This window comes from Chiloscyllium plagiosum, chromosome 20, assembly GCF_004010195.1.
Source record: "Chiloscyllium plagiosum isolate BGI_BamShark_2017 chromosome 20, ASM401019v2, whole genome shotgun sequence".
In the NCBI taxonomy this organism is placed as follows: domain Eukaryota; kingdom Metazoa; phylum Chordata; class Chondrichthyes; order Orectolobiformes; family Hemiscylliidae; genus Chiloscyllium; species Chiloscyllium plagiosum.
This window is the reverse complement of record NC_057729.1, coordinates 38,788,679-38,812,138: the sequence shown is the minus strand read 5'-3', so window position 1 is coordinate 38,812,138 and position 23,460 is coordinate 38,788,679. Positions and strand designations below refer to the sequence as shown.

Genomic DNA, 23,460 nt, shown 5'->3' with positions numbered 1-23,460 from the left:
CATCAATTAACCACAGTCAGCAACTTAACGTTTGCTACACTGACGTGGAAGAAACCAATGAAAAAGAACAAAGAACAGTGCAGCATGCAAACAGCCCTTTTAGTCCAATGACTGCATTGACACATGATGCCTTTCTAAACGAAATACCTTTTGCCTCTACATGCTCTGTATCCTCTATTCCCTAACTATTCACATATCTGTCAAGGTGTCTTTTAAACATTGCTATTGTATCCACCTCCACCACCTCCTCCGGCAGTGCAATCCTGGCAGTTACCACACTCTATGTTTTACAAAAAAAAAGTCTAGCAAGTTGAAAGATGATTTTGGTTTTTGGAGGCTGATCATTTTAGCCCCAAAACTTCTCTGCAAGAGTTCTTCATGGTGGTGTCTCAGGCCCAACTACCTTCACCTGCATCATCAAAGACCTTCCCTCCATCATAGGATCAGAAACAGGGATGTCAGTGATATTGCAGGGTGTGCAGTATCATTCCTGATACTTCAGATACTGATGGACTTTGTTTCTCCATGTACTAAAACCTGGTTAGTATTGGCAGATAAGTGCAATACCATTCCTGCCATATGAGTGTTAGAAGAAAATGAACCATCTCCCCTTCACTTTCACTGGCATTACCATAGCTGAATGCATTACCAGCACATCCTAGGAGGTTATCATTAGCTAAGAACTTAACTGGACTAGTCATACAAATACCGTGGTTCCAAGAGTAAATCAAAGGCTAGGGATTATGTGGCAAGAAATACTTCTCCCGTATTCCCAATGTCTTTTTACCACCTGCACGGCAAAATTTAGTAGTGTGATAGAATGATCTCCACTTGCCTGGAGGATTACCAATACTCAAAAATCTCAACACCATTCAGGACACTGCAGTTTGCTTGCTTGGTATCCCATCCAACACTCAAACCTTCCCTCCCACCACAGATGCAGAGTGGAAGCAATGTGTATTATATACAAGATACACTGCTGTAACATAGGCAGCATCTTTCCAACCCACAACCTGTACCATTTAGAATCACGAGTGTAGCAGACATGTGGCAACATCAGTTCTCCTCTAAGCCACTATAGTGATTGGGAACCAGGTGCACTGCAATGACTATGAGGTTCTTGATTGGAGTTGTTAACCTGGGACAATCAGGAAAGCCTTGATTGATCAGTGCAACTGAGGGATTAGAATCTCCTCAGTTGAGGACTGACTCTGAGCTGGCTGGCCACAGCCAATGTACTGTGTGCTAGTAAATAAAGGGTAATGCGAACTGGTCTCTGTGCAGTTATTTCAGCCACCATTCTGGCATGGAAGTGTATCACTGAACTTGCCTGTTGTCAGTTCAAAATTCTGGAACTCATTTCATAACAGCACTGCACTACATCAGACAGTGTTCTAAAAGGTGGCTCACTGTTTTCTCAAAGGGCAGTTAGCAAGCATAGGATATGCTGACCTTTCCAAAAACATTCAATGTCATGAATTAATAATGAAATTTAAAAAAAAGTATTTCCATTTAAGTTTTATATTTTTCTATTATTTTTCTATGCAGATCTATTTTGATGGATCATCCTCTGCTTACAGTTACTGGGTAGATACTGATAATCCAGACATACATCCTGCAGGGTGGTGTGCCAGAACAGGACATTATCTCCAACCTCCAATTAGTGAGTACAGTAGACTTTGTTCCCCTCAACTCCCAATATCAAAATATTTAATATTAATTTCAAGGTATAAGTTAACAAAGGTAGTTGTTCTGACTTTTTCTTAATTCCACAAGACATTGTGTACTTATTATTGCAGATCCAGATGTCATTAGTAATTTTAAGGTTTACCTGTAACTTGATTTGTACCTCTTTATAAGGAGAACTGTAGTACTATGGTATTTGTTAAGGAATAAAGGAATATTTATTTATTTACAATGCTATAAATTTGCATTCATTCTGATTTAGGAATTTCAGTGCAGTAGACAACTTACCAATCAGTCTGTGAGTTGTACATGCATAGAAAGCATGCAGGTTTAATGAATAATAAACAGGTTTTTGTAAGGTACTATTGTGTTTGAAAATCAACAAACAAGTTTGGAAAATAAACGTTGATCAAGAACTTTGTTTAAATTTGCTGCTGCCATTTCTTTTCCAGAACAATCGGATGCTTTAACTGAACCTGGACAAAGAGGATGTCCAACTCCGGGATGGAAAGCTATTAGTCATACAAAAAGTTCTAAATATACCACCCATCATCGGTGAGTACCAGTTGGGGTGGCACAATGGCTCAGTGCTAGGGATTTGGGTTTGATTCCAGCCTTGGGCAACTTCCTGTGTGGAGATTGTACATTCTTCCCGTGTCTGTGTGGGTTTCCTCCCATAGTCCAAAGATGTGCAGTTTAGGTGGAATGGACATGCTAAATTGCCCATAGTGCCTGGGGATGTGTAAGCTAGATAGATTAGCCAAGGGAATTGCAAGGTTACAGGGATAGGTGAGGGAATGGGTCTGGGTGGGATGCTCTTCGAAAGGGTGGTGTGTACTTGGTGGACTAGGTGCCTACTTTCACAATGTAGGGATTCTATGTTAAATTTAGGAATAGCCCAACTATCCAAAGATTTTCAGCAACCTACCACATTCTTAACCTTTAATAGGACATCTCATTTCGGTTAATGTGAACATGTTTAACAAGAGTAGTAGTAATAATTTCCTTATTACAAGTGTATATATGAACAAGGGCTGGTTAGCTCGGTTGGCTGCTTACCAGTTTGCAATGCAGAGTGATGCCGACAGTGTGAGTTCAATGCCTGCACCAGCTGATGCTCCCATGAAGGAGTCTCCTTAACTTCTCCTCTTGCCTGAGACATCCTGATGCTTAGGTTAAACCACCCATACTCATCTCTGTCTAGTGAGAGAGCAGCAGTATGGTCTGGTGAGTCTACAGCAACTTTACCTTAATTTTTAAATGCTGTTCATATATGTAAAAGTTAAAACTCAGTGTAGTGTTATCATGGGGAGAATCTCACAGGGATCTGAGGGATGTTAGGCAGAGTCAGTACAGTAGATCAGTGTCAGTCTTCAATAACAGTCCAGGGTGCTGGCATATTCAAGAGTTTGCTCAGGATGATTCCAATCAGGGGCTCCATGCCTCTGTTGACTGGGGACTTGGACATGGTCTGTCCTGTAGCTCCATTGTGGCCAGTTTGGGAGGTAGGGCTAGAGCTGTTGGGAAAACTTACAACTTCCACTCAGGGATCTTGGCATTTCTTGTTCGGGCATGTCTGTATAAGTTGTTCAAGGGGGTCGGATCTGTTAGAGAAACTAAGGGTAAAGGGGGAGTTGCTGAGGGGGAGGTGGGGTGTAACAAGGTGGCCATTGCTGCGGAAATGGGGTTCAGCAAGTTCATCTTCGGAGTGGGCCTGTAGGTTGTGGGTAATGGAGGATTACAGTCGTGGGGGGAGAGGTGGGCAACAAGGCCTGCAAAAGGGAATATGGTAAAGCATGGCTGGGCAAGGGATAATGTGGGAGGGAGATCATCCTGAGCCAGGAGCATCATGGCTTCAAGAGGAGTGCAGTGTGTGACCACAATTGGCATGGTCACCTCATATGCCAGGGGTAGAGGTTGAGGTCAATGCAGGTGTGGGGAAGGAAATGAAATGGGCAGGGACCTGGGCAGGTGTGAAATCTGTGAAGTTTCTGGGAGGCAGCTGCTTGGAAAGGGATTTGAATGTGGATGCACATCAATACCTTCAGGAGGAGGCAGGAATCCATCGGCCGAGGAGCATTCACTGACACTTTTGAAATCGAAAGTGTGCAATAAGGAAGGTAATGGTTGCATCAACACTTGGACTAGGCTGAGTAAGCGACAACATGTGAATGAGGGGGCTGCTGCACCAACTGATGCTGGGGAGCACTGCACGAAGATGGATGTATAGTACATGACACAGACCTGTGGGGCCATCCTGGCCATCCTGATGCATTGCTACCTGTGTGTTGCACCTCCCAGTGCAGACCATTGCTGGACAACTCATTGACAGTTACAGTTGTGGGCACAGAGGCCAGGAAGAAATGAAGAGGTGGCATGATGAGTGTCAAAGTTATCAGCATGACCCAAGGCCACGATGCATTGTTTGTCTTCCTTCTCCATGAAGCAATAGAGTCAGCATAGATCTCCATCCATGGAACATTGTCTGTAGTTATGAAGTGATGCTGATGCTGTCACAATGTAATTCGGTGCTATGCAGAGAGAGACTAACAACTAGATATCTGGTTAAAGCACAGATACTGCAACTAAAGTCAAGAATTGTTTATTAGCTATTTAACCTGAATCATAAAAATGTCTTCAATAAGTCGTCTTCCTTCTATCCCCCTCAGTATGTCTTGGTGCAGTAGGGCGAGAGGAGTCTGCTCAATATTAGAGTCTTTCGCTGTGAAGGTTTGGTCGATAGAACGTGGGGGCACCTTTTAAAAAATTAGTTCAAAGGATGAGGGCATCACTGGCTAGGCCAGCATTCATTGTCCATCCTTAGAGTCAAGATGTTGCTGAGGGTCTGGAGTCACATGTCAGCCAGACCACGATGGTAGATATGTCATTAGTGAGGCAGGTGTGTGTGTGTGTGAATCTGTCACTCCCCGCAGCTGCCATGCTGTACTTTGAGACAGGCAGAAGTGTGCATAATCCGCTGTACTGATGTAGCCTCTTGGTGATAAGGACCATTGTGTCCACAAGCCATTCACCAGTCCTGATCCTCCCAGTGCACTTGGACAAAATCACTGAGTGCCAACATCACAGTGCCCTCTCCTGCCCGGCGCTTTGCAGGAGCGGCTCTCCAGGTTCCCCAGAGTGCCAGAGGCCTGGGGTATTCCTTCCTTGGCCAACTGTGGAACTCACATTATGGAGGTACTCATCAGATTGTGGACTTATACTCTTGAAACCTAACGTTGACACTGAGGTGTTAGTATCTAGGTTAGTGTAGGATGCAGCAGGCGTATCTGTCAATGCTTTCTCTGACGCCTTGCTACCCTCGTCCTCAAGAGGTCAAGGAGGTAGGTTCTGGGGGAGCTGGAGCTTTCTCGTCAGAGGTGGTGGAATGCTGGCTGTGCCTGCAAGATAGAGGGCATCACGGCCAATGGTTAGAAGTGGTGTGCAGTGAGTGGCACAGCCAGCTGAATTACTATGAGAATTGCATTGGAATGAAAAGTGGTACATATGTATTAGTGGGATATGGATGGAGGAATGGTCTAGCCTTCTGTCATTGCCAGAATTCTCTTCTCCTAGGGACTGAGGAGCTGAATATCAGGCAACCTCCACCAATGCCTCCTCCCTCACAACTTGTACTTGAATTGATTATATAAAGTAAATTGTAACATACAGGAAGCTTTGAAACCAGGTTCAATCCCTAAGTGTAAAACCAACAGGCAGATTATAGTGCAATTAAAGCATCTTTTGTTATGGTTTTATCCTATCCTACTGTCAGACCCCAGGCAGGTAAAACTGGCCAGGTAGGCAGCTTTTGAAATCCTGCACCAATTCTGGACACTAATCTGCTTTTTCTGAGCCTAAGGCTGGGTGGGGTCCTTCTACAAACAACATCATTTAATCTTGGAATGGTTGCTGTGTGGGGAGGTTTTTATGCCTTTTTTTGCCAGGCTGAAGACAGCATAAGGAGGATCCAATAGCACTCTTGACATGCAGTGGTAGTGTCACTACCTTTGTGCCAGAAGGTCCGAGATCAAGCCACACTCCCTCCACCAATGTGTTATCATTGTCCTGAACAGTTTATTTACAACTATCTAAAGAAGTCGGATAAGATGTGAAATCAAATAACAATGAATAATTAAATTTAGGCCAGCCTTTCGTCACTCCTCCCTGAGTAGGAAACCTGTCTCCATGCCTCCTAACTTATTTCAGATGGGTAGTTAAGATCTAGGTATTAATTGTTTTGAGAACATGGTGGAAACATTTGCTACCTGTTAGATTCAGTAGGTATTTGACAAAGTGCAGAAGTTCCAGTGACACTGTCAGCCCAGACTGAAACCACATTTTTCTAGGGGAGGGTAAACAGCCAAAGGTCAGGATCCAAATTGGTACTCGTGATAATGATCAGAAGTGGGTGAGGTAGGTGTATAGTCCTGTAAATGGAAAATGAAGGATATGGGTAGAAAATTAGCAAGCAGAGCATCCTTTCTGTACATAAAACTTGCTGTGCCATGTACGAGTATGTACAGAGATAAGAAAATAATACAGATTAATTCACAGTTGGATAGATTATGCAGAAGGACGGGCTTTACATTCCTGGGACTGGTTAAGCTGTGGGGGAGATGGCACCGAGAAGCTGGTCGAGTTGCATCTGAATAGAGCCGGGGCTAAATTCCATGCAAGGCATTTTGTTCGTGATGTTGGTGAGGATTAAACTAACTCAGCACAGGTTTTAGAACAAAGAGAGAACATGAGAAATTAATACTAGCATGTATAGAATGTGAGTGGAGTCACTTGGCACTAAAATAGAGAATTGTAAGTTGGAATAAAGGAAAGAGTAATGAAGTCTAAACCTGATTACGCTCCATGTCTGTGATTGCACGAAACATGGTTCGTCAGATTGAGGAGTCAAAGGCATAGTTTGTCTGATGGGATTATGATACAATGGTGATAACTGAGAGCTATCTTAGTTGTTACCATATATACTCATGTAAAAGTCAAATTTTTTAAGGCTATTTTTAAAGTTTCAGTGTATGGGGTCAACTATGACACATGTATGAGTTTGAGGGGCTGAAATTCATGCTGTAGTTCAAAATACTATATTATTGGCAGAAGTCAATTTGACCGCTCAACTAATCCTGGGTAAAGAAGAGAAACACAATGAATTACGTTAAAGGTAACTACCGGTAAAAGCAAGAGAAACAAGAATGAATTACTGGTAGTAAACTTTATTTATATATACCAGTACGAAAATTTAACATTGAAATCCTGCAAAATCACACTGTTCAACATCATCATGACCTGATATAATGGCACACTTAAAATGAAACATCTATTAAATTCTGATTGTGTAAGCGTCTTGAACATTTCTGCCAAATTCTTCCATTTCCCTCCAATTTACTCTTGTATGAAATGAACCTGAACAACATTACCACATTTGTCAAAGAATTAAAGAAATATGTAGCTAATATATCTCACTTTTATTCAGTTATTATGGCCCAATTTAATGAAATGAACTTTTGGATGTATAGGAACAAAGTGCAATAAGTACCAATAGACTTAGTGCCTGTCTGAATGGATGAATGAATCAAAAAGTGACATAGTAAACCAAATGGGCTAAGTAGAATTATGAATGAATAGAGATACAATATAGTAAACAAAGAGCGATGAGTAGAGTTACTGGTATGAATGAATAAATGCGATTTCATTCAAGTGGGTTAATAGGAACATGCAGTTTCCTTTGTAAGAGGTTTATAATGCGATATTGTAGGGTCAACTTTTACATGAGAAATATGGAAAATACAAGATTTTTTGGCCAAAAGTAAGGGGCTGACTTTTACATGAGATCAACGTTTACATGCGTTTATACAGTAAATATGGTTACAAGGTATTCAGAAAAGACAGGAAATGAGAAAGTGAAGGAGGGGTGATGCTATTGGTTAAGGAATCATTGCGGTGCCAGAGAAATAGGATCTTTCAGAGGGTTCAGGAACATTGATTTGGCTCGAGCTAAGAATAAGTGTTCAATTAACATTGTTCAGTATAATCTATAGACTGCCCAGGAGTGGGAAGGATGTAAAGGAAGGACATTGCAAAGAGGTGTAAACACAATAGAGTTGTTGTGATGGTAGATTTTAATAGCTACTCAAGACAGTTGCAGTCACATCTTGAAGAAACACTTGCAAGATTGTGATGGAATTTCGTACATATCTAAACCTCCAGGGAATTATCCTCTGAGGCTCACAATTTACATTGGGCACAGGGACTTGATACAAGTTAGGACAGATGTTTTAGATGACTGCAACTTTATGAAGGGTAGACTCTTGGGGGACCAGCCTAAAGTCCATTGGATTAATCAGTCTGGAGGTGTCAAAGGTACAAATGAAGATTGTGTGTGTTGAATTTACAATTACACTGTGTATTCATTTATATTCAACTTAATTGCAGATTTCCATTGTTATTGTTAAAAACGTCAAAACATTGATACATCATGAACATTCTGAAGTACAAAATTCATCTGAATTTCAATGAAAGAGATACATTATATTTTCATGTTGCATACTCACGACCTTCTTGAACTTTGATTTCTATCAACGTTTTCTACATTAAGACATACTTAAACAGATTTCTGTAATGTATTGACTGAATCTGTTTTGTGCACATTATTATCTCAGGAAATGCCCAACTCCTGGTTGTGATGGCTCAGGGCATGTTACTGGGAAGTTCACTGCTCATCATCGTTTGTCAGGCTGCCCATTAGCTGAACGGAATCAAGCACGGATGAAGATAGAGATATCAGATGTGGAAGGATCTTCCCGAAAAAGAAATCTCTTATCCTTTGGTCGAAGGAAGAAATCAAGACATCATGGGAGGTAATAATGGTAAATGCCATAAAGTTTGATTAAAATAAGCATCAAACCATAGCGAAATAGGTTGATTATTGATTGAATTTTATAATGGTGAGATAACTTCTTCACTCTATTTTTCTTTTTCCAAAACTTTTCTTAGCTAAGACAGCGAAAAAGTATCCTGCAACCATTAGGCAGTTTGCAAAAGTGTCTTCTACTGGCTGTTGGATGATTCCCAGTTATTCTTTGATAACTGCCTTGCTAATTAGGAATTTAAAATGTGACATGATAAAATATTTTATTCATTATTTTATTACCAGTCACTTTATAAGACACAACTATTCGTACTATTTCATATCTAGTCTTTGAATGACCATTTGGTTTAGTCTTGCAATGATGAACAAGAAAGTGCATGAGAATGTTTTCTCCTAATAAAATACTGGGTGAAGTTATCCTCGAATTGCAATGTGCAGCAATAGTATGTATATAGATTCATGAAAATTCCACTTTTTAATAATTTGAGTTAAAGGTTTAGTAATACAGTGGAAGCATTCAATGGGAATGCTCAGACGTGAATAAATACTTATCTCACGGTCAATTACCTTCAGGAAGAAGCAAAGTTATCTCATTCAGGCATTTTATTTTCAGACTTTAGGAAAGATTTTCACATTATTAAGCACTTGGACTATTGGGAGAAATTTCTTATAATAGAACTGTTCTTATATCCCTGGTCTGTATTACACTATTTATTGTACAGATACACATCGCCAACACATACTTTTGAACATAGATGCATTTCAGCGTAGCACTGTATTTATTTAAAAATAAAGGCAAACATATTCTGCACAGCCACATAGTCAAATTCAGGAATAACATAACAAACATTAAAGTGTATTGTAACAATAAAGTGATTGAGGGAAAGAAAAACAACAATTTACCCAAGAGTACCACATCAACTTCTTGCCAATAGTGAGCTGGATAAAAATGACAGGATTATAAACCATCTCACTAAAAATAGTATGTAAATTTGGTCTTAATTTGTAGACATATTTAACATCACAAGATCTAAAATCATCCATACTGGTAAGCAGTGCATTGTTCCACTTGAGTACCAAAGATCACTGTACTATGATCTTTTTCTGTATTTTGTTTTGGTAAACACTGATTTTCTGATAATTGTGTTTTTTGTGACTCACTTTGTGGTAGCATGTCTTCAGGTATTCAGTTTCAGCTAATGACCAGGATTTGTCTGCTATCCCTTTTACTCTGCAATGACAGACAGAAGTACATGCACATGCATGGGGCTGACAAAAAAAAATGATGTGAAATGCACTAGACGTTGAAGCAGAATGAATATGAACAGCAGCTTAATATCTTGCTTTACACATCCACTTTATCTTTTTTTTCCAGGATTGGTCGTCCACCTAAGTATCATAAGATTCAACAAGAGGAATTAAAAGTCAGTTTTCAGAGTGAGTTAAAATGCAGGTTTCTTCACAAGATGAGTTATTTCTGGCAGTTCATGATGCATCATATATTTAATATTTAATTTAGTAAAAAAAAACATTTTTTCCTGTTTGAAACTTCAGAAGTCTATTTATAAGGGGTGAAATTCAATCAGCAAACTATACAAACAAACAGCTAATGTTCTTATACTGCATTTCTCTGTTATTGGTACACAGGCATTCATCCATTTAAAATAAAAATAGTATGCACAGCAAGGCAGTCTGAGACCATAAAAGTATTTGTAAGTGAATTTGATTATTCTGATCCCGAAAGTTTCTGAACTCTATGATGACACTATTAGAAGTTTCTTTCCTTTTTCTCTGTAAGGAAGTAAACTTCACTCTTATTTTTGAGTCTTTTGCGAAATGAAATGAAACAAATAGAGCTCAGGTTCTACAAATTGCTTCAATAATTCAGAGAAAGAATGTGCACAAACAGCCCATAACTCTACCTTTAATTAACAGCGAAAACTGTTCTGATTTTTATTTGCTTTTTTATTTTCTTTTAATCTGTTTTGCCATTTTGCTGTGTTTTCATTCATCTCTTCCTTCAAGGCAAAGACTGATGCTGGGATATGGTTCCAAGTGTACCAGTAGCGCAAACATTAAACAGTTCAATTGTCCGTCTTATCTGTGGTGGTAGGCTGAGCATTACTCTTGCCTTTTACCTGGTGTCCATATAGGAGGTAGAAGTTCACCTTGTTTTTGCATGATTTTCAGGGTAAAAGAACATAAGAACTAGGAGCAGGAATAGGTCATCTGGCCCTTTGAGCCTGCTCCAACATTCAGTGAGAACGTGGCTGATCTTTTTGTGGCCTCAGCTCCACATACCCACCCTCGCATCATAACCCTTAATTTCTTTATTGTTCAAAAGGATCTATCTTAGCTTTGAAAACATTTACTGAGGAAGCCTCAACCACTTCGTTGGGCAGGGAATTCCATAGATTCACAGCCTTCTAGGTGAAGAAGTTCCGTCTCAGTTCAGTCCTAAATCTGCTCCCCCTAATTTTGAGGCTATGCACTCTTGTCCAAATGGAAACATACTCTCTACTTTTATCTTATCAATTCCCTTCATAATTTTATATGTTTCTATAATATCCTCCCTCATTCTTCTAAATTTCAATGAACATAATCAGTCTCTCCTCATAAGCCAACCCTCTCAACTCCGGAATCAACCTAGTGAACCTCATCTGCATCCCCTTCTAGTGCCAGTATATATTTTCTCAAGTAAGGAGACCAAAAATTGCATGCGGTACTCTAGGTGTGGCCTCACCAGCCCCCTGTGCAGATGTAATATAACCTCTCTGCTTTTAAACTCAATCCCTTTAGCAATGATGGACAAAATTCCATTTGCCTTCTTAATTACCTGTTGCACCTGCAGACCAACCTTCTGTGATTTATGCACAAGGATCCCCAGGTTCCTCTGCCCAGCAGCATGCTGCAATTTTTTTACCATTCAAGTAATAGTCCTTTTTACTGTTATTTCTACTGAAATGGATGGCTTCACATTTATTAACATTATACTCCATCTGCCAGACCTTTGCCCACTCACTTAAGACTTAAGACTATCTATGTCTTTTTGCAAAGTTTCATAATCCTTTGCACACTTTTCTCTACCACTGATTTTAGTGACATCCGCAAACTTTGACAGACTGCACATCTCTCCAACTCCAAATCATCTAAGCAAATTGTGAATTATTGTGGTCCCAACATTGATTCCTACCACTAAACACTGATTGCCAACCAGAATAGTACTCATTTATTCCTCCTCTTTGCTTCCTATTGGTTAATCAATCCTCTGTCCATGCTAATACATTTCCCGTAATGCCATGCGTCTTTATCTTATGCAGCAGCCTTTTGTGTGGCACCTTGTTGAGTTCCCTTTGAAAATCTAGCTACACCACACCTACTGGGACCCTGTTGTCCACCGTGTTCATAATGTCTTCACAGAATTCCAAAAGATTCGTTAAGCATGACCTTCCCTTCATGAGCCCATGCAGCATCTGCCCAATAAGACAATTTCTATTGCTATTTCTTCCTTGATAATAGACTCAAGCATTTTTCCCACTACAGAAGTTAAGCTAACTGGTCTATAATTCCCCCTCTTTTGTCTACCTCCCTTTTTAAACAGTGGTGTCACATTTTCTGTTTTCCAATCTGCTGGAACTGCCCCAGAGTCTAAGAAATTTGGGAAGTTGCCACAAATGCACTTGTTATTTCCCACCAACTCTTACAGTACCCTGGGATGCATTCCATTAGGGCTAGGAGACTTGTCTGCCCTTACCTCCATTAGCTTGCCCAACACTAACCTTTCCCATGATAATGATTGTTTCCAGGTCCTAACCTATCTTCGTCTCTGTCAATTACTGGCATGTTATTAGTATCCTCCACTGTGAAGACCGACACAAAATACCTATTCAATGCCTCGGTCATTTCCTCACATCCCATTACTAAATCCCCCTTCTCATCCTCTGAAGGACCAATGTTTACTTCAGCCACTTTTTTTTGTTCTATATATTTATAGAAAACTTTTACTCTCTGTCTTTATATTCTGAGCTAGGTTTTTTACCTCAATCTATCTTACTTTTCTTTACAGCTCTTTTTGTGGCTTTCTGTTGACCTATAGAGCTTTCCCAGTCTTCTATTTCCTGCTGATCTTGGCCACTTTGTATGCCTTCTCTTTCAATTTGATAGCCTCCCTTATTTCCTTAGACATCCATGGCAGATTACCCCTTTTCTTGCAGTCCTTCCTTTTCACTGGTATATACTTTCACTGAGCACTTTGAAAAATTGCTATGAAACTCCTCCACTGTTCATCAACTGACGCACCATAAAGTGTTTGTTTCCAGTCTACTTAGTCAAGTCCTCCCTCAACGTAGTATAGTCTCCCTTGTTTAAGCACAGTACCCTGGTATTGGATTTTATCTTCACAGTTTCCATCTGTATTCTGAATTCAACCATACTGTGATCGCTCCTTCCAAGAGGATCCCTAACTATGAAGTCATTAATTATTTCTGTCTCATTACACAGGACCAGGTCTAGGATAGCTTGCTCTCTGTTTCATTACATACTTTTCAAGAAAACTATCACAGATACATGCAATGAATTCCTTCTCAAGGCTATCCTGACCAACCTGGTTCTACCAATCGACATGTAGATTAAAATCCCCCAGATAATTGCCATACCATTTCTTTGTTTATTGCCTTGCCCAATGTGATGTTGTTATTTGGTGGCCTATAGACTACACCTGTCAATGATCTTTTAGAGTCATAGAGTTGTACAGCAAGGAAACAGACCCTTCGGTCCAACCTGTCCATGCCGACCAGATATCCGAACCCAATCTAGTCCCACCTTCCAGCACCTGGCCCATATCCCTCCAAACCCTTCCTATTCATATATCAATCCAGTTGCCTTTTAAATGTTGCAATTGTACCAGCCTCCACCACTTCCTCTGACAACTCATTCTATACACATACTACCCTCTGCATGAAAAAATAGCCCATAAGTCTCTTTTGTATCTTTCCCCTCTCCCCCAAATGTATGCTGTCTAGTTCTGGACTCCCCCACCCCAGGGAAAAGACTTTGTCTATTTAATTTCTTATTAGAAATTCTAATTTTCATCCAAATGGATTCCACCTTATTCTCCATAGAACCTATATCATCTCTCACCACTGCCCTGATGTTATCCCTAAATAACAGAGCTATACCACCTCCCTTACCTTCCTGTCTGTCCTTCCGAATAATCTGATTCCCTTGGATATTTAACTCCCAGTCGTGACCATCCTGCAACCATGTCTCCACAATGGCTACTAAATCATATTCATTTGCGATGATTTGTGCCGTTAACTCATCTACTTTGTTATGAATGCTATGTGCATTCAGATAAAATGCCCTTATGCTAGTTTTTGTACCCTCTTCGTGAATTCCAACATCTCAAATAATAGCATCTCCTGAGTTATCCTTCCTTTTTTGCTTCTTTCACAGACTGCCTTGTAGTTAAACCTTCCTGCACACATGCTAACCTGCTGCTTTCCTTTTCATTTACCACCGTACTTCCTGTTGTTTTCCCTTCCCTTTCCACTGACTCACTAAAGTCCGAATGACACCCTATTTATCCTTTTCGCTAAAACACTGGTTCCAGATTGGTTCAGGTGGAGGCCATCCCATCAGTACAGATCTCTCCTGTTCCAAAACTGATGCCAATCCTCCATGAAATAGAACCCCTCTTTCCCCCCCCCCCCCCCCCCGTCACTCCTTTAGCCATGTGTTTACTTCCCTAATTTTCTTATCCCTAAGCCAATTTGCACGTGGCTCGGGTAGTAAACTTGAGATTATAACCCTTGAGGACCTGTTCCTTAACTTTATTCCTAGTGCTTGATAATCCCCAAGCAGGTCCTCCTTCCTAGCCTTGCTGATGTTGTTTGTCCCGACATGGACCACAACAACTGGGTCCTCACTGGGTCCTCCCCCTCCTGCTCCATTATTCTTTCAAGTCGATCAGAGATGTCTTGCATCATGACACCAGGCTGGTAACAGACCATGCGGGAACTCACAATCCTGTTTACAAAGAATACTATCTATCTCCCTAATTGTAGAACCCCCTATAACTACCACATTTCTTTTGCTCCCCCCTCTTGAATGGCCTCCTGTATCACAGTACCGTGGTCAGCTGCAGCCCTTTTCTTCATCCACACAGGGAGCAAGTACCTCATACCTGCTGGACAAGGTCAAGAGCTGAGGCTCCTCTGTTCCTGAACTGCCTACCTGCCTCACTTGCAATCCCACCCTGCTGTCCCTGATTACTGATTGCATTTGAAGTATTTAATCTACCAGGTGTCACCACCTCCTGAAACAAAGTGTCTAGGTACTACTCCCCCTCCCGCATGTGTTTGAAGCTCAGATTCAAAATTGGCATTCTAATCACTAATTCCACATGACAATTGTGTACAAAATGTGACAGCCACAACACAGTTTAAGGCTGTCCTTGGGCTGAATTTAATTCCCTTCTGGAGTGTGGGCTATGGACGTGGGAGGAGGCTGGAACTGAAGAGCTATTGACATTCTGTGAGGCAGGGCATCAACACTTCAAGTCAAAGTTCTGATGACAACAGGCAACTAACTGCCCAGTTTTCATGGAGTTTTGTTGCATTTTCTGAAAATAGCCACATTGGGGTTGTTCCAGCTTTGCAGGAGATAGCTAAGGCTACCTCCATTAAGTTCAGCCTTTTATGTGGCTTCTTCTTAGTTTGTAACAGGTGACATGAGTGAAACCAGTTAGTTTGTTATCCATATGTCAATCAAACAGATGGCAATACTGTTTTTGTAAGGAGCCAGCAACACATCATCACCTTTCAAATGTAGATTGGTGATCAGGAGGAGTGAACTGTCAGATTGCTATATTGCTGGTTTCCCCACGTAGAGGGCATCATTGAGTGTATCAAGATATTTATGTTCACATCAAAAGCCAGGAATGGGTTCCACTCTCTGAATATTTGTCCATGCTTAACCAAGGAAGTTAAGGATAGAAAGAAAAAAAGTACAGAGTGGCAAAAATGAGTGGTAAGCCAGAGGATTGAGAAAGTTTAAAAGACAACAAAAATGGATAAAAGAATAATATGGGGAAAAAAAATGAACTCTGAGGGCAAAGTGTCAAGTAACATGAAAACAGAAAGTAGCAGTTGCTTTAAATATCTGGAAAGAAAGAGAGAGAGAGAGAGAGAGGCCAAAGAGATCATAGACCTTTGAAAATGAGGCTGGGAAATAATAATGGGGAATCAGGAAATGGTTGTGTAAACACTTTGCATCAGTTTTCATATCCAGAGCACCAATAGCATTCCAAATATACCAAATAACCAAGTGGCTTAAGACCAGGGATGGAGAGAAAAAAAATCGTGATAACTATTGCTAGCAAAAAAGTATTAGGAAAACTAATGGGGCCAAAGGCCAATAAGTAATCTGGATTTAGTGGATTGTATCCTAAGAATTTAAGGGAAATGGCTGCAGATATAATTTATCCACTTGAGTAATCTTCCAACAATCCATAGATTCTGGAAAAGTCCCAGACAATTAGAAAACTGCCAGTGTAACACCCTTATTCAAAAAGGGAAGGAGACAAAAAGACAGGTCATTTAGCTTAACATCTACTATTTGCAAGATATTAGAATGTGTTGATATGATGTAATTGTAGAGCATTTAGAAAGTAATTATCAAACAAAGTCAGCATGACATTATGAAGGAGAGGTCATATCTGAAAATAAAAATTAGAGTTCTTAGAGGAGGTAGAATATGTAAAGGGGAACCAGTAGATGTAATATATTTGGATTTCCAAAAGGTGCTCCAGAAGATACTGTGCATAAGGCTACTTAGGATAATAAGAACCCATGGTGTTAGGCATAATATATTAGCATGCATAGAGGATTGGCTACCTAATACAACACCAGTAAGTGTGGATAATGGGGGCATTTTCAGAAATAGAGATCAGCCACAATTATTTATAATATGTATCTTAATGACTTGGATGAGGGAAGTGAATGTACTATCACCGAGTTTTCAGATGACGCAAAAATACATGGGAAGTCAATGGTAGGGAATTACACAAAGAGTACAAAGCGGTGGAGACAGATTACATAAGTGGGTGAAACTTGGCAAATTGAATAAATATGGAACAAATTTGGGTTATGCACTTTGGCAGAACTAATAGAGGAGCTGAATATTATTTAAATGAGGAATGACTGCAAAATTTATTAAATGATTTATTAAATGTCCTGATACTTTCCTGAGTATTTTGACAATTCCCATTGATACTTTTGGTACTCCCCTCTGACAGGTCCTTTTGATAATTTTGACTGCTCCCTAATCTTGACAGTTCTTTTCACAATTCCAAAGAGCTTCTGAAAGAGTAGGTCAGGTGAACAGAATGGATGCACTTTAAGGGAAGTTAAGATGGGCAATTAAAACTAGGAACCCTTGGGTTCCTTCTGATAGAGTAAGATGAGGAAGGGTGGCAGAAGGCTGTTATAGGGCATAAGCACTGCATGGCTGGTTGATTCTGTGCAAAAACCTTTTCTTTTGAACACTACACACCAATTGTTTCATTAATGTTGAGTTACAGAAATAACAATTTGTTTTATAAAAACAAAATTAACTCTGAAATGAGCAAATATATTTTAAGGGTACTTTAAAAAAATGGCATGTGTCATTCCAACCTTACTGTTTTTCTAATGCTATATTTCCAGACATTCCAAAAGATGGTATGCAACAAGAGTTGCATCAGTCAGTCTTTATGTCTGCCATGTCCCCACATCCAGCTCGTTCATTGTCCTTGTGCTGGGAACAACATTGCAAGCTGCTTCCAGGTGTAGCTGGAATTAGTGCCAGCAGAGTGGCCAAATGGAGTATTGAAGAGGTAAGAAGAGAAAGAGAAGTGGTGGAAATGCAGCAGTTTAGAAATGTACTTTCAAGTCCATTTGAATGCTGGGATTGTTCTGAAGTAAAGCTGCGTGATCATGCTTTCAACTATTTCCAGTCTCTTTCGCAGTTAGAGAGCAAACTGATCAGAAATAACATTCGGAAAAAGAATCTCAGCAGTTTGTCATTGTTTGATTGTATATTTGTTTCTAAAATGTACAAAACATTTTTAGTGCTGTATAAGTTTGTTTTGCTTGGCCTTTGATTAAACTTATTTGGTACAATATAAATAGATGACTACTTGTTCCAGATTGGTCTGTAATTAGTTTGACATTATTTGCCTGATGTAACTTATTCCAAGCAAATATTTATTTTAGAACAAAACATTCAGTCGATCTGGTGGTTCATTGGATAAAATTATGTAACTTTGTGTTGAAACAGACTAACAAAGCCATGAGGAATAAGTATCCTATGTTCTCATTTTCTATACTAGACAATATACAAGCATTAAAGGAATGTAGTTTGGATTCAGTTCTAACGGTCCTCCAAGATGAAACAAAAACAGGCTGACATTCAGTCGACAAAATGTTGCACAGTGGGTTAAACCCACACAGACACACACTCGCACGCACATGTTCAGGAGTGGGACTCACCAACACCTTCTCAAGGGTAATTGAGGATGGACAGTACCCGGGTTCAATTCCAGCCTCTGGCAACTGTCTGTGTTGAGTTTGCACAATCTCCCCGTGTCTGCTCCGGTTTCCTGCCACAGTCCAAAAATGTGCAGGTTAGGTGAATTGGCTATGCTAAACTGCCCATAGTGTTAGGTGAAGTGGTAAATGTAGGGAAATGGGTCTGGGTGGGTTGCTCTTCGGAGGGTCGGTGTGGACTTGTTGGGCCGAAGGGCTTGTTTCCACACTGTAAGTAATCTAATCTAATCTAATCTATAATTGGGCAAAATACTCATAACTGTCACATCTACAAAACGGTGTGGCTAAACCATCTGAGATGTCTTCGAAAGATGTGCTGCCACCAGTCACCTTTTATTGGTATTTATTTCAGCTACTGTAACCAGGTGGGAAAGGATGCCCACACAAGATCATCAACAGATTAATCCTGAGAGCAGCTAAACAGAGTGTTTGGTGTCTAAGTGGTATATGTTGTGTCAGTTATTCTAGTGTTAATTTATTGTAGCTAATACGTGCTGTAATATTGAGCCTAATATCTCACAAGAAGTAATCATGTATCTTAAAGTAATGGAACTAGATAATAAATGCCCCCTAATTCTGGTCTCACTACAAGAGGAAACATCCTTTCCACGTCCACTTTGTTCAGACTATTTAAGATCTTATAAACTTCAAACAGATCAAAAACATACAAATTTAAAGAACTTTGTGAAGCTGGAGATTGTTAATCTCACTCAACATGTTCAGTCTTCCTAAGTTAAATAGGCAAAATTTACTCAAGTTCTAATAATTTCTGTTTTTTTTGTTAACTGAGAAAATACCTACTGTAATAGATAGAAGAACTAATAGCACATACTTTGTTCATCTAGGATATTCTTATCACTACAACAATGTTATTTATTTATTCCAGGTGGGAAACTTTGTCCAGACACTCACTGGCTGTGATCAACAGGCAAAGCTCTTCAAAGAAGAGGTAGAATCAAGTTACCTCATACTCCTAGTAGTTTTTGTATAATATTGTGTTATTTTATTAAGGCCTTGAAATTGTGCCACATTATACTTGTACATAAAGACTTAAAATTCTTGGCTGAACTTCCTCTTTCTGCATCTTAAACCTTAGAATTCCAAGCAACAGTATTACCCTTTTACAGTTAATATCCCATTGCACAATTTCAAGATGAGTATTTTCTTTAAGCACTGAAAGCAGTATATTTATTTCGAACTTATTCTTCAGAATATTTCTTAGAAATAAGTCGTGCGATATGACATTTTCATTTCTGTACTTTCAACTGTGTTGATGGCCTCTTACATTTTTATTTTGCAGTCAATTGATGGGGAGGCTTTTCTTCTTCTAACACAAGTGGATATAGTGAAGATCATGAGCATTAAACTTGGTCCAGCATTGAAGATTTATAACTCGATTCTTATGTTCAAAAGTGCAGATGATACTTCAACATGACATTCCTCTGAATTTAAATGTAATGTTAACATTTAACAACAAGAAATTTCACCAGTTTCTTTTACATTGGTAAATTTGTGCAAAATGGGCAAGAATATTGAGAAAATCAAATTACATTGTAGTTGTCAGTATGTATGTGGAATTCCAAACATTGCTTGATTTACCTCGAGGTCTGTGATAGAATATTTGGATTATATTTCTATTTATGAACCCCAGTGATCTGTTATGTGGAAATATATTGGATTTTATTGTGATGATTGGCATTTGTAATGTAATGAAACAATGATTACTTTTTTAATAAAAGTTATGGAAATACTACCGTACAGATACATACATACATTTAAATTATATTTGGATGCATTTAAATAATGTTAAGTTTTGCATCATTGAACAAGTTATGGATAAATTTAATGACGAGTGACTAATATAAGGAAAATGTTATGTATTTTGTAGTGCATATGTTTAAAAGGCAGAGCCTTAAATGAGGAATGCAGCTTTTCCAATATTTATGAGTTTAAATTTGGTATTCCACTAAGAGTATTTTACCATATTTAGACAAAGTGAAAAGTTGAATAAAACTGCAGTTATGTGATGTTACCACATCTCCTTATATGTGAAATTTGTATACTATAATATTATGGAACTGTAACCTTGTATATTTACTTGCTAGCTTGAGGGAACAAAGACATGTCGGATGAATTTAGTAAGTATATATCTAATATTACTGCAGCAGTTACCTCTAAACAATATTTTAGTTTCTGTGGTGATCAACTTTGATTTCCATACTAAGCCGAGTGCATATATTTTTACTGGAGCCATTTGGAATACCATTTTATCATTTTAAAAAAATACACTGAACACGTTTGGGCTGCTGTATTGATTCATCTTACTTGCTGGAAAGACTATCTAAATGAGTTAAGAGTAATGAATAAATGATCTTGCTGAGACAGCTTGCTTTGATAATTACATCTTAAGATATCACTTTGGAATGCAATTTTTTTTCACAAGTTAAAATAGCAAAGGATATTAAAGAAAAATGTGAGTAATGCTTTATTTAAAAATCAGATACAAAATTATAAAGGATTACTGTTGATCTAGTTAATATTGTAGTGAAATCATGAATAAACCCTTTATAAATATGTTCACAATTTATGCTACATTCAGGGTAGAGAGGAAAGCTTCCTTCTTGGTTTCTATGTTTGTATTCCTTTTTTGTGCTCCCACTAAATCATTTTCCTGCTTTCAATTCATGCTGTACATCAGCACACCAACCATAGTGTTCAAATTAATTTATATTTAAAAAGTATAATTATCATGCCATGATTTGTTACACAGTCTTTGTGGAAAATTGTGACACTTGTATGATTTAATAATTTGGAATATAATTTTTTTCAGAAATATGAATTTACATATTTATATTTGCAAAGATGTCAAAAATCTCTTCGTGTATCTGTAAGAAATGATAATTTTTAAAAATGCAAAGGAATTTAAAATAGTTAATTGTGTATATCTATATTATGTGTTGAGATTCCTGCTCATGTTGTATATGTTGTTGGTTTATTTTCGTTTTGTGGACTGTGCAATGCCATATTTGCCATTTCAACCACCATTAGTAATATTTGACTTTAATGTTACTGCTTGTGCCTGTTTGTGTTATGTATAAAACTTATTTGAATTCAAATCTTCCTGCAGTATAATTGTTGAGATATAGCAGGTGTGAATGGTTACTTAGGCTAGTTGGCCATTTAACAAATCTTGGTCAACTATTGACAGTCGTGCACATGAAATGAACATCTGTGATTAAAATTTGTAGTATTTATTGTGCTAAGGTCCATTTTTAGGGGAGATAGTTAGCTAGATCGAATTAGTAATCATTGGCTGCACATCTAAATTATAAAAGGATACAATACCTATATTATAAAAGTGCTGCATTTAGATGTGCATTATTTTAATAATGCTTTTAAGAAAACAAGGTATTTACTGAGATTTTCTCCAGTACTGTTCTTGTGTTATCGATTGGGATGCAATAATTATTGATCAAGAAACAATTGAAATCAGATGAACAAAAACTTTGTCAGATCTATTAGGATATTCAATAGGAATTCTTAAAGCCTACACTTTAAATCACTTCAGATAAATTTCTTCCAGTGTTTAGACACCAACCTTTGGACTGGTTGACTCCAGAGTGGCACGGTGACTCAATGGTTAGCACTGCTGCCTTACAGCGCCAGGGACCCAGGTTCGATTCCCACCTGAGGCGGCTGTCTGTGTGGAGTTTGCACATTCTGCCTGTATCAGCGTGGGTTTCCTCTGGGTTCTCAGGTTTCCTTCCACAATCCAAAGATGTGCAGGTCAGGTGAATTGGCCATGCTAAATTGCCCATAGTGCGAGGGGCATTAGTCAGGGAATGAGTCTGGTAGGCTACTCTTCGTACGGTCGGTATGGACTTGTTGGGCTGAAGGGCCTGTTTCAATACTGTAGGAAATCTAATGAAAGTGGAAGTGTAGACTGGGTGTAGGACCTGCCTCCATTTGCAGGTACTGTGTGTAGACCCATTTTAGAAATGAATAATACCACAAAACAGCCCTTCAGTCCTCATTTCATAGCCTCATCCTGCCTACACATTCTCTGCAACCCCATTCATAGTAACCCATGCCAACTCATACATGCAATGCCACCCAATGCCCAGCTACCCATTTCTATGCTATCCCTCATACCCCCTTTGTTACTCTATGCTCCTCTATCCTCCTCTGTAGCCTCAATGCTAGCGAATGCCCTATAACCAATCCATATGTTGCCTCACACCCTTCTATCAATCTATGGTATTCAGCCAAACCTAAAACCTTTTGTAGCCCCTATGCCAATTCATGCCACTATCGACTACAATTTCATCTGCTTTATTAGTATTCACCATGTGCAGACATCTGGGGAAACCCACCATTGTGAGTTAAATTATAGTATATTGCAGATTTTATATTGAGGAAAATACCCATTCATTAAAAAACATTTATTGCACAAACAGTTTTAGCTCAGTAAAACCTTATAAATACAAACTATTCATTCAAGTTCAACAGTATTGGGATTCAGAGTCAAATATCAAAAAGTACAAATCTACTTGTAGCTGTCAAAGTGTGAAATACAAAGTACCCCACTGTGATAATAGCTTCTTGTGAACTCGATCATGATGCACTAACCTCAGAGTGAAAATCCTAAACTACTATCATGATAGACTGAAATGGAAAGCAATTCTTCTCTTCAATAACTAACCAGTCTTTTAAATATCTTGATGGTATTTTCAGGTTCCTTTGGCAACTGTGACTTTTCTTAGGACCAGCCATTCTGCCCTTCTGGTCTGCTCCACCATTTGATAGAATGTTGGCTGATCTTGTTGTGGTTTCAACTCCACTTTTACTGTTTGCCCCCCTCCCAATATCCCTTGACTATCACAATTAACATAATTCATTTCTGAATAACATGAGTGAACCAGCCTCAGTTGCTTTCTAGAGAAGAAAATTCCATGATTCTTTAAGAGGATAAAATTATCTTCATCTCTAGCTTAAAAGGGAACTTCTTACTGTTAAACTGTCCCTTAGTTCTTGTCTCCCCACAAGAAGAAACGTTAACCCTATCCAGCACCCTCAGGATTTAATATGCTTCAATAAGATCACCTCTTATTATTCAAACTCCAATAGGTATAGACCCAACTTGTTCAATCTTACTTTATAGGCTTCCATCTCAGCATCATTGTTGGCTCTTATGTCAGTGAGCAGATCTATTTCACTGCATTTGATTGAAGCAAAATACTCAACTCTAATTCTGGCTAAACTAAGGGAACTTAAAAGTAATAAGTCGAACCATAGGCTTTAATTGCTTAG

The 23,460-nt window shown here is 38.9% G+C and overlaps 1 protein-coding gene across 4 annotated transcripts in view; it reads left to right on the top strand.

The window, feature by feature from the left end:
• Nucleotides 1-20,532, top strand: part of l3mbtl1 (L3MBTL histone methyl-lysine binding protein 1) — an 88,396-nt gene extending 67,864 nt beyond the window's left edge. For all 4 annotated transcript variants that reach the window (XM_043710567.1, XM_043710564.1, XM_043710566.1 and 1 more), the window contains 7 exons: nt 1,549-1,663; nt 2,139-2,241; nt 8,355-8,552; nt 9,939-10,000; nt 17,269-17,438; nt 19,037-19,099; nt 19,451-20,532. In XM_043710567.1, coding sequence (XP_043566502.1) covers nt 1,549-1,663; nt 2,139-2,241; nt 8,355-8,552; nt 9,939-10,000; nt 17,269-17,438; nt 19,037-19,099; nt 19,451-19,585 — 846 coding nt within the window. In that variant the 3' untranslated portion in view covers nt 19,586-20,532. The remainder of the gene's footprint in view (nt 1-1,548; nt 1,664-2,138; nt 2,242-8,354; nt 8,553-9,938; nt 10,001-17,268; nt 17,439-19,036; nt 19,100-19,450) is intronic.
• The last annotated feature ends 2,928 nt before the right edge of the window (nt 20,533-23,460 follow it).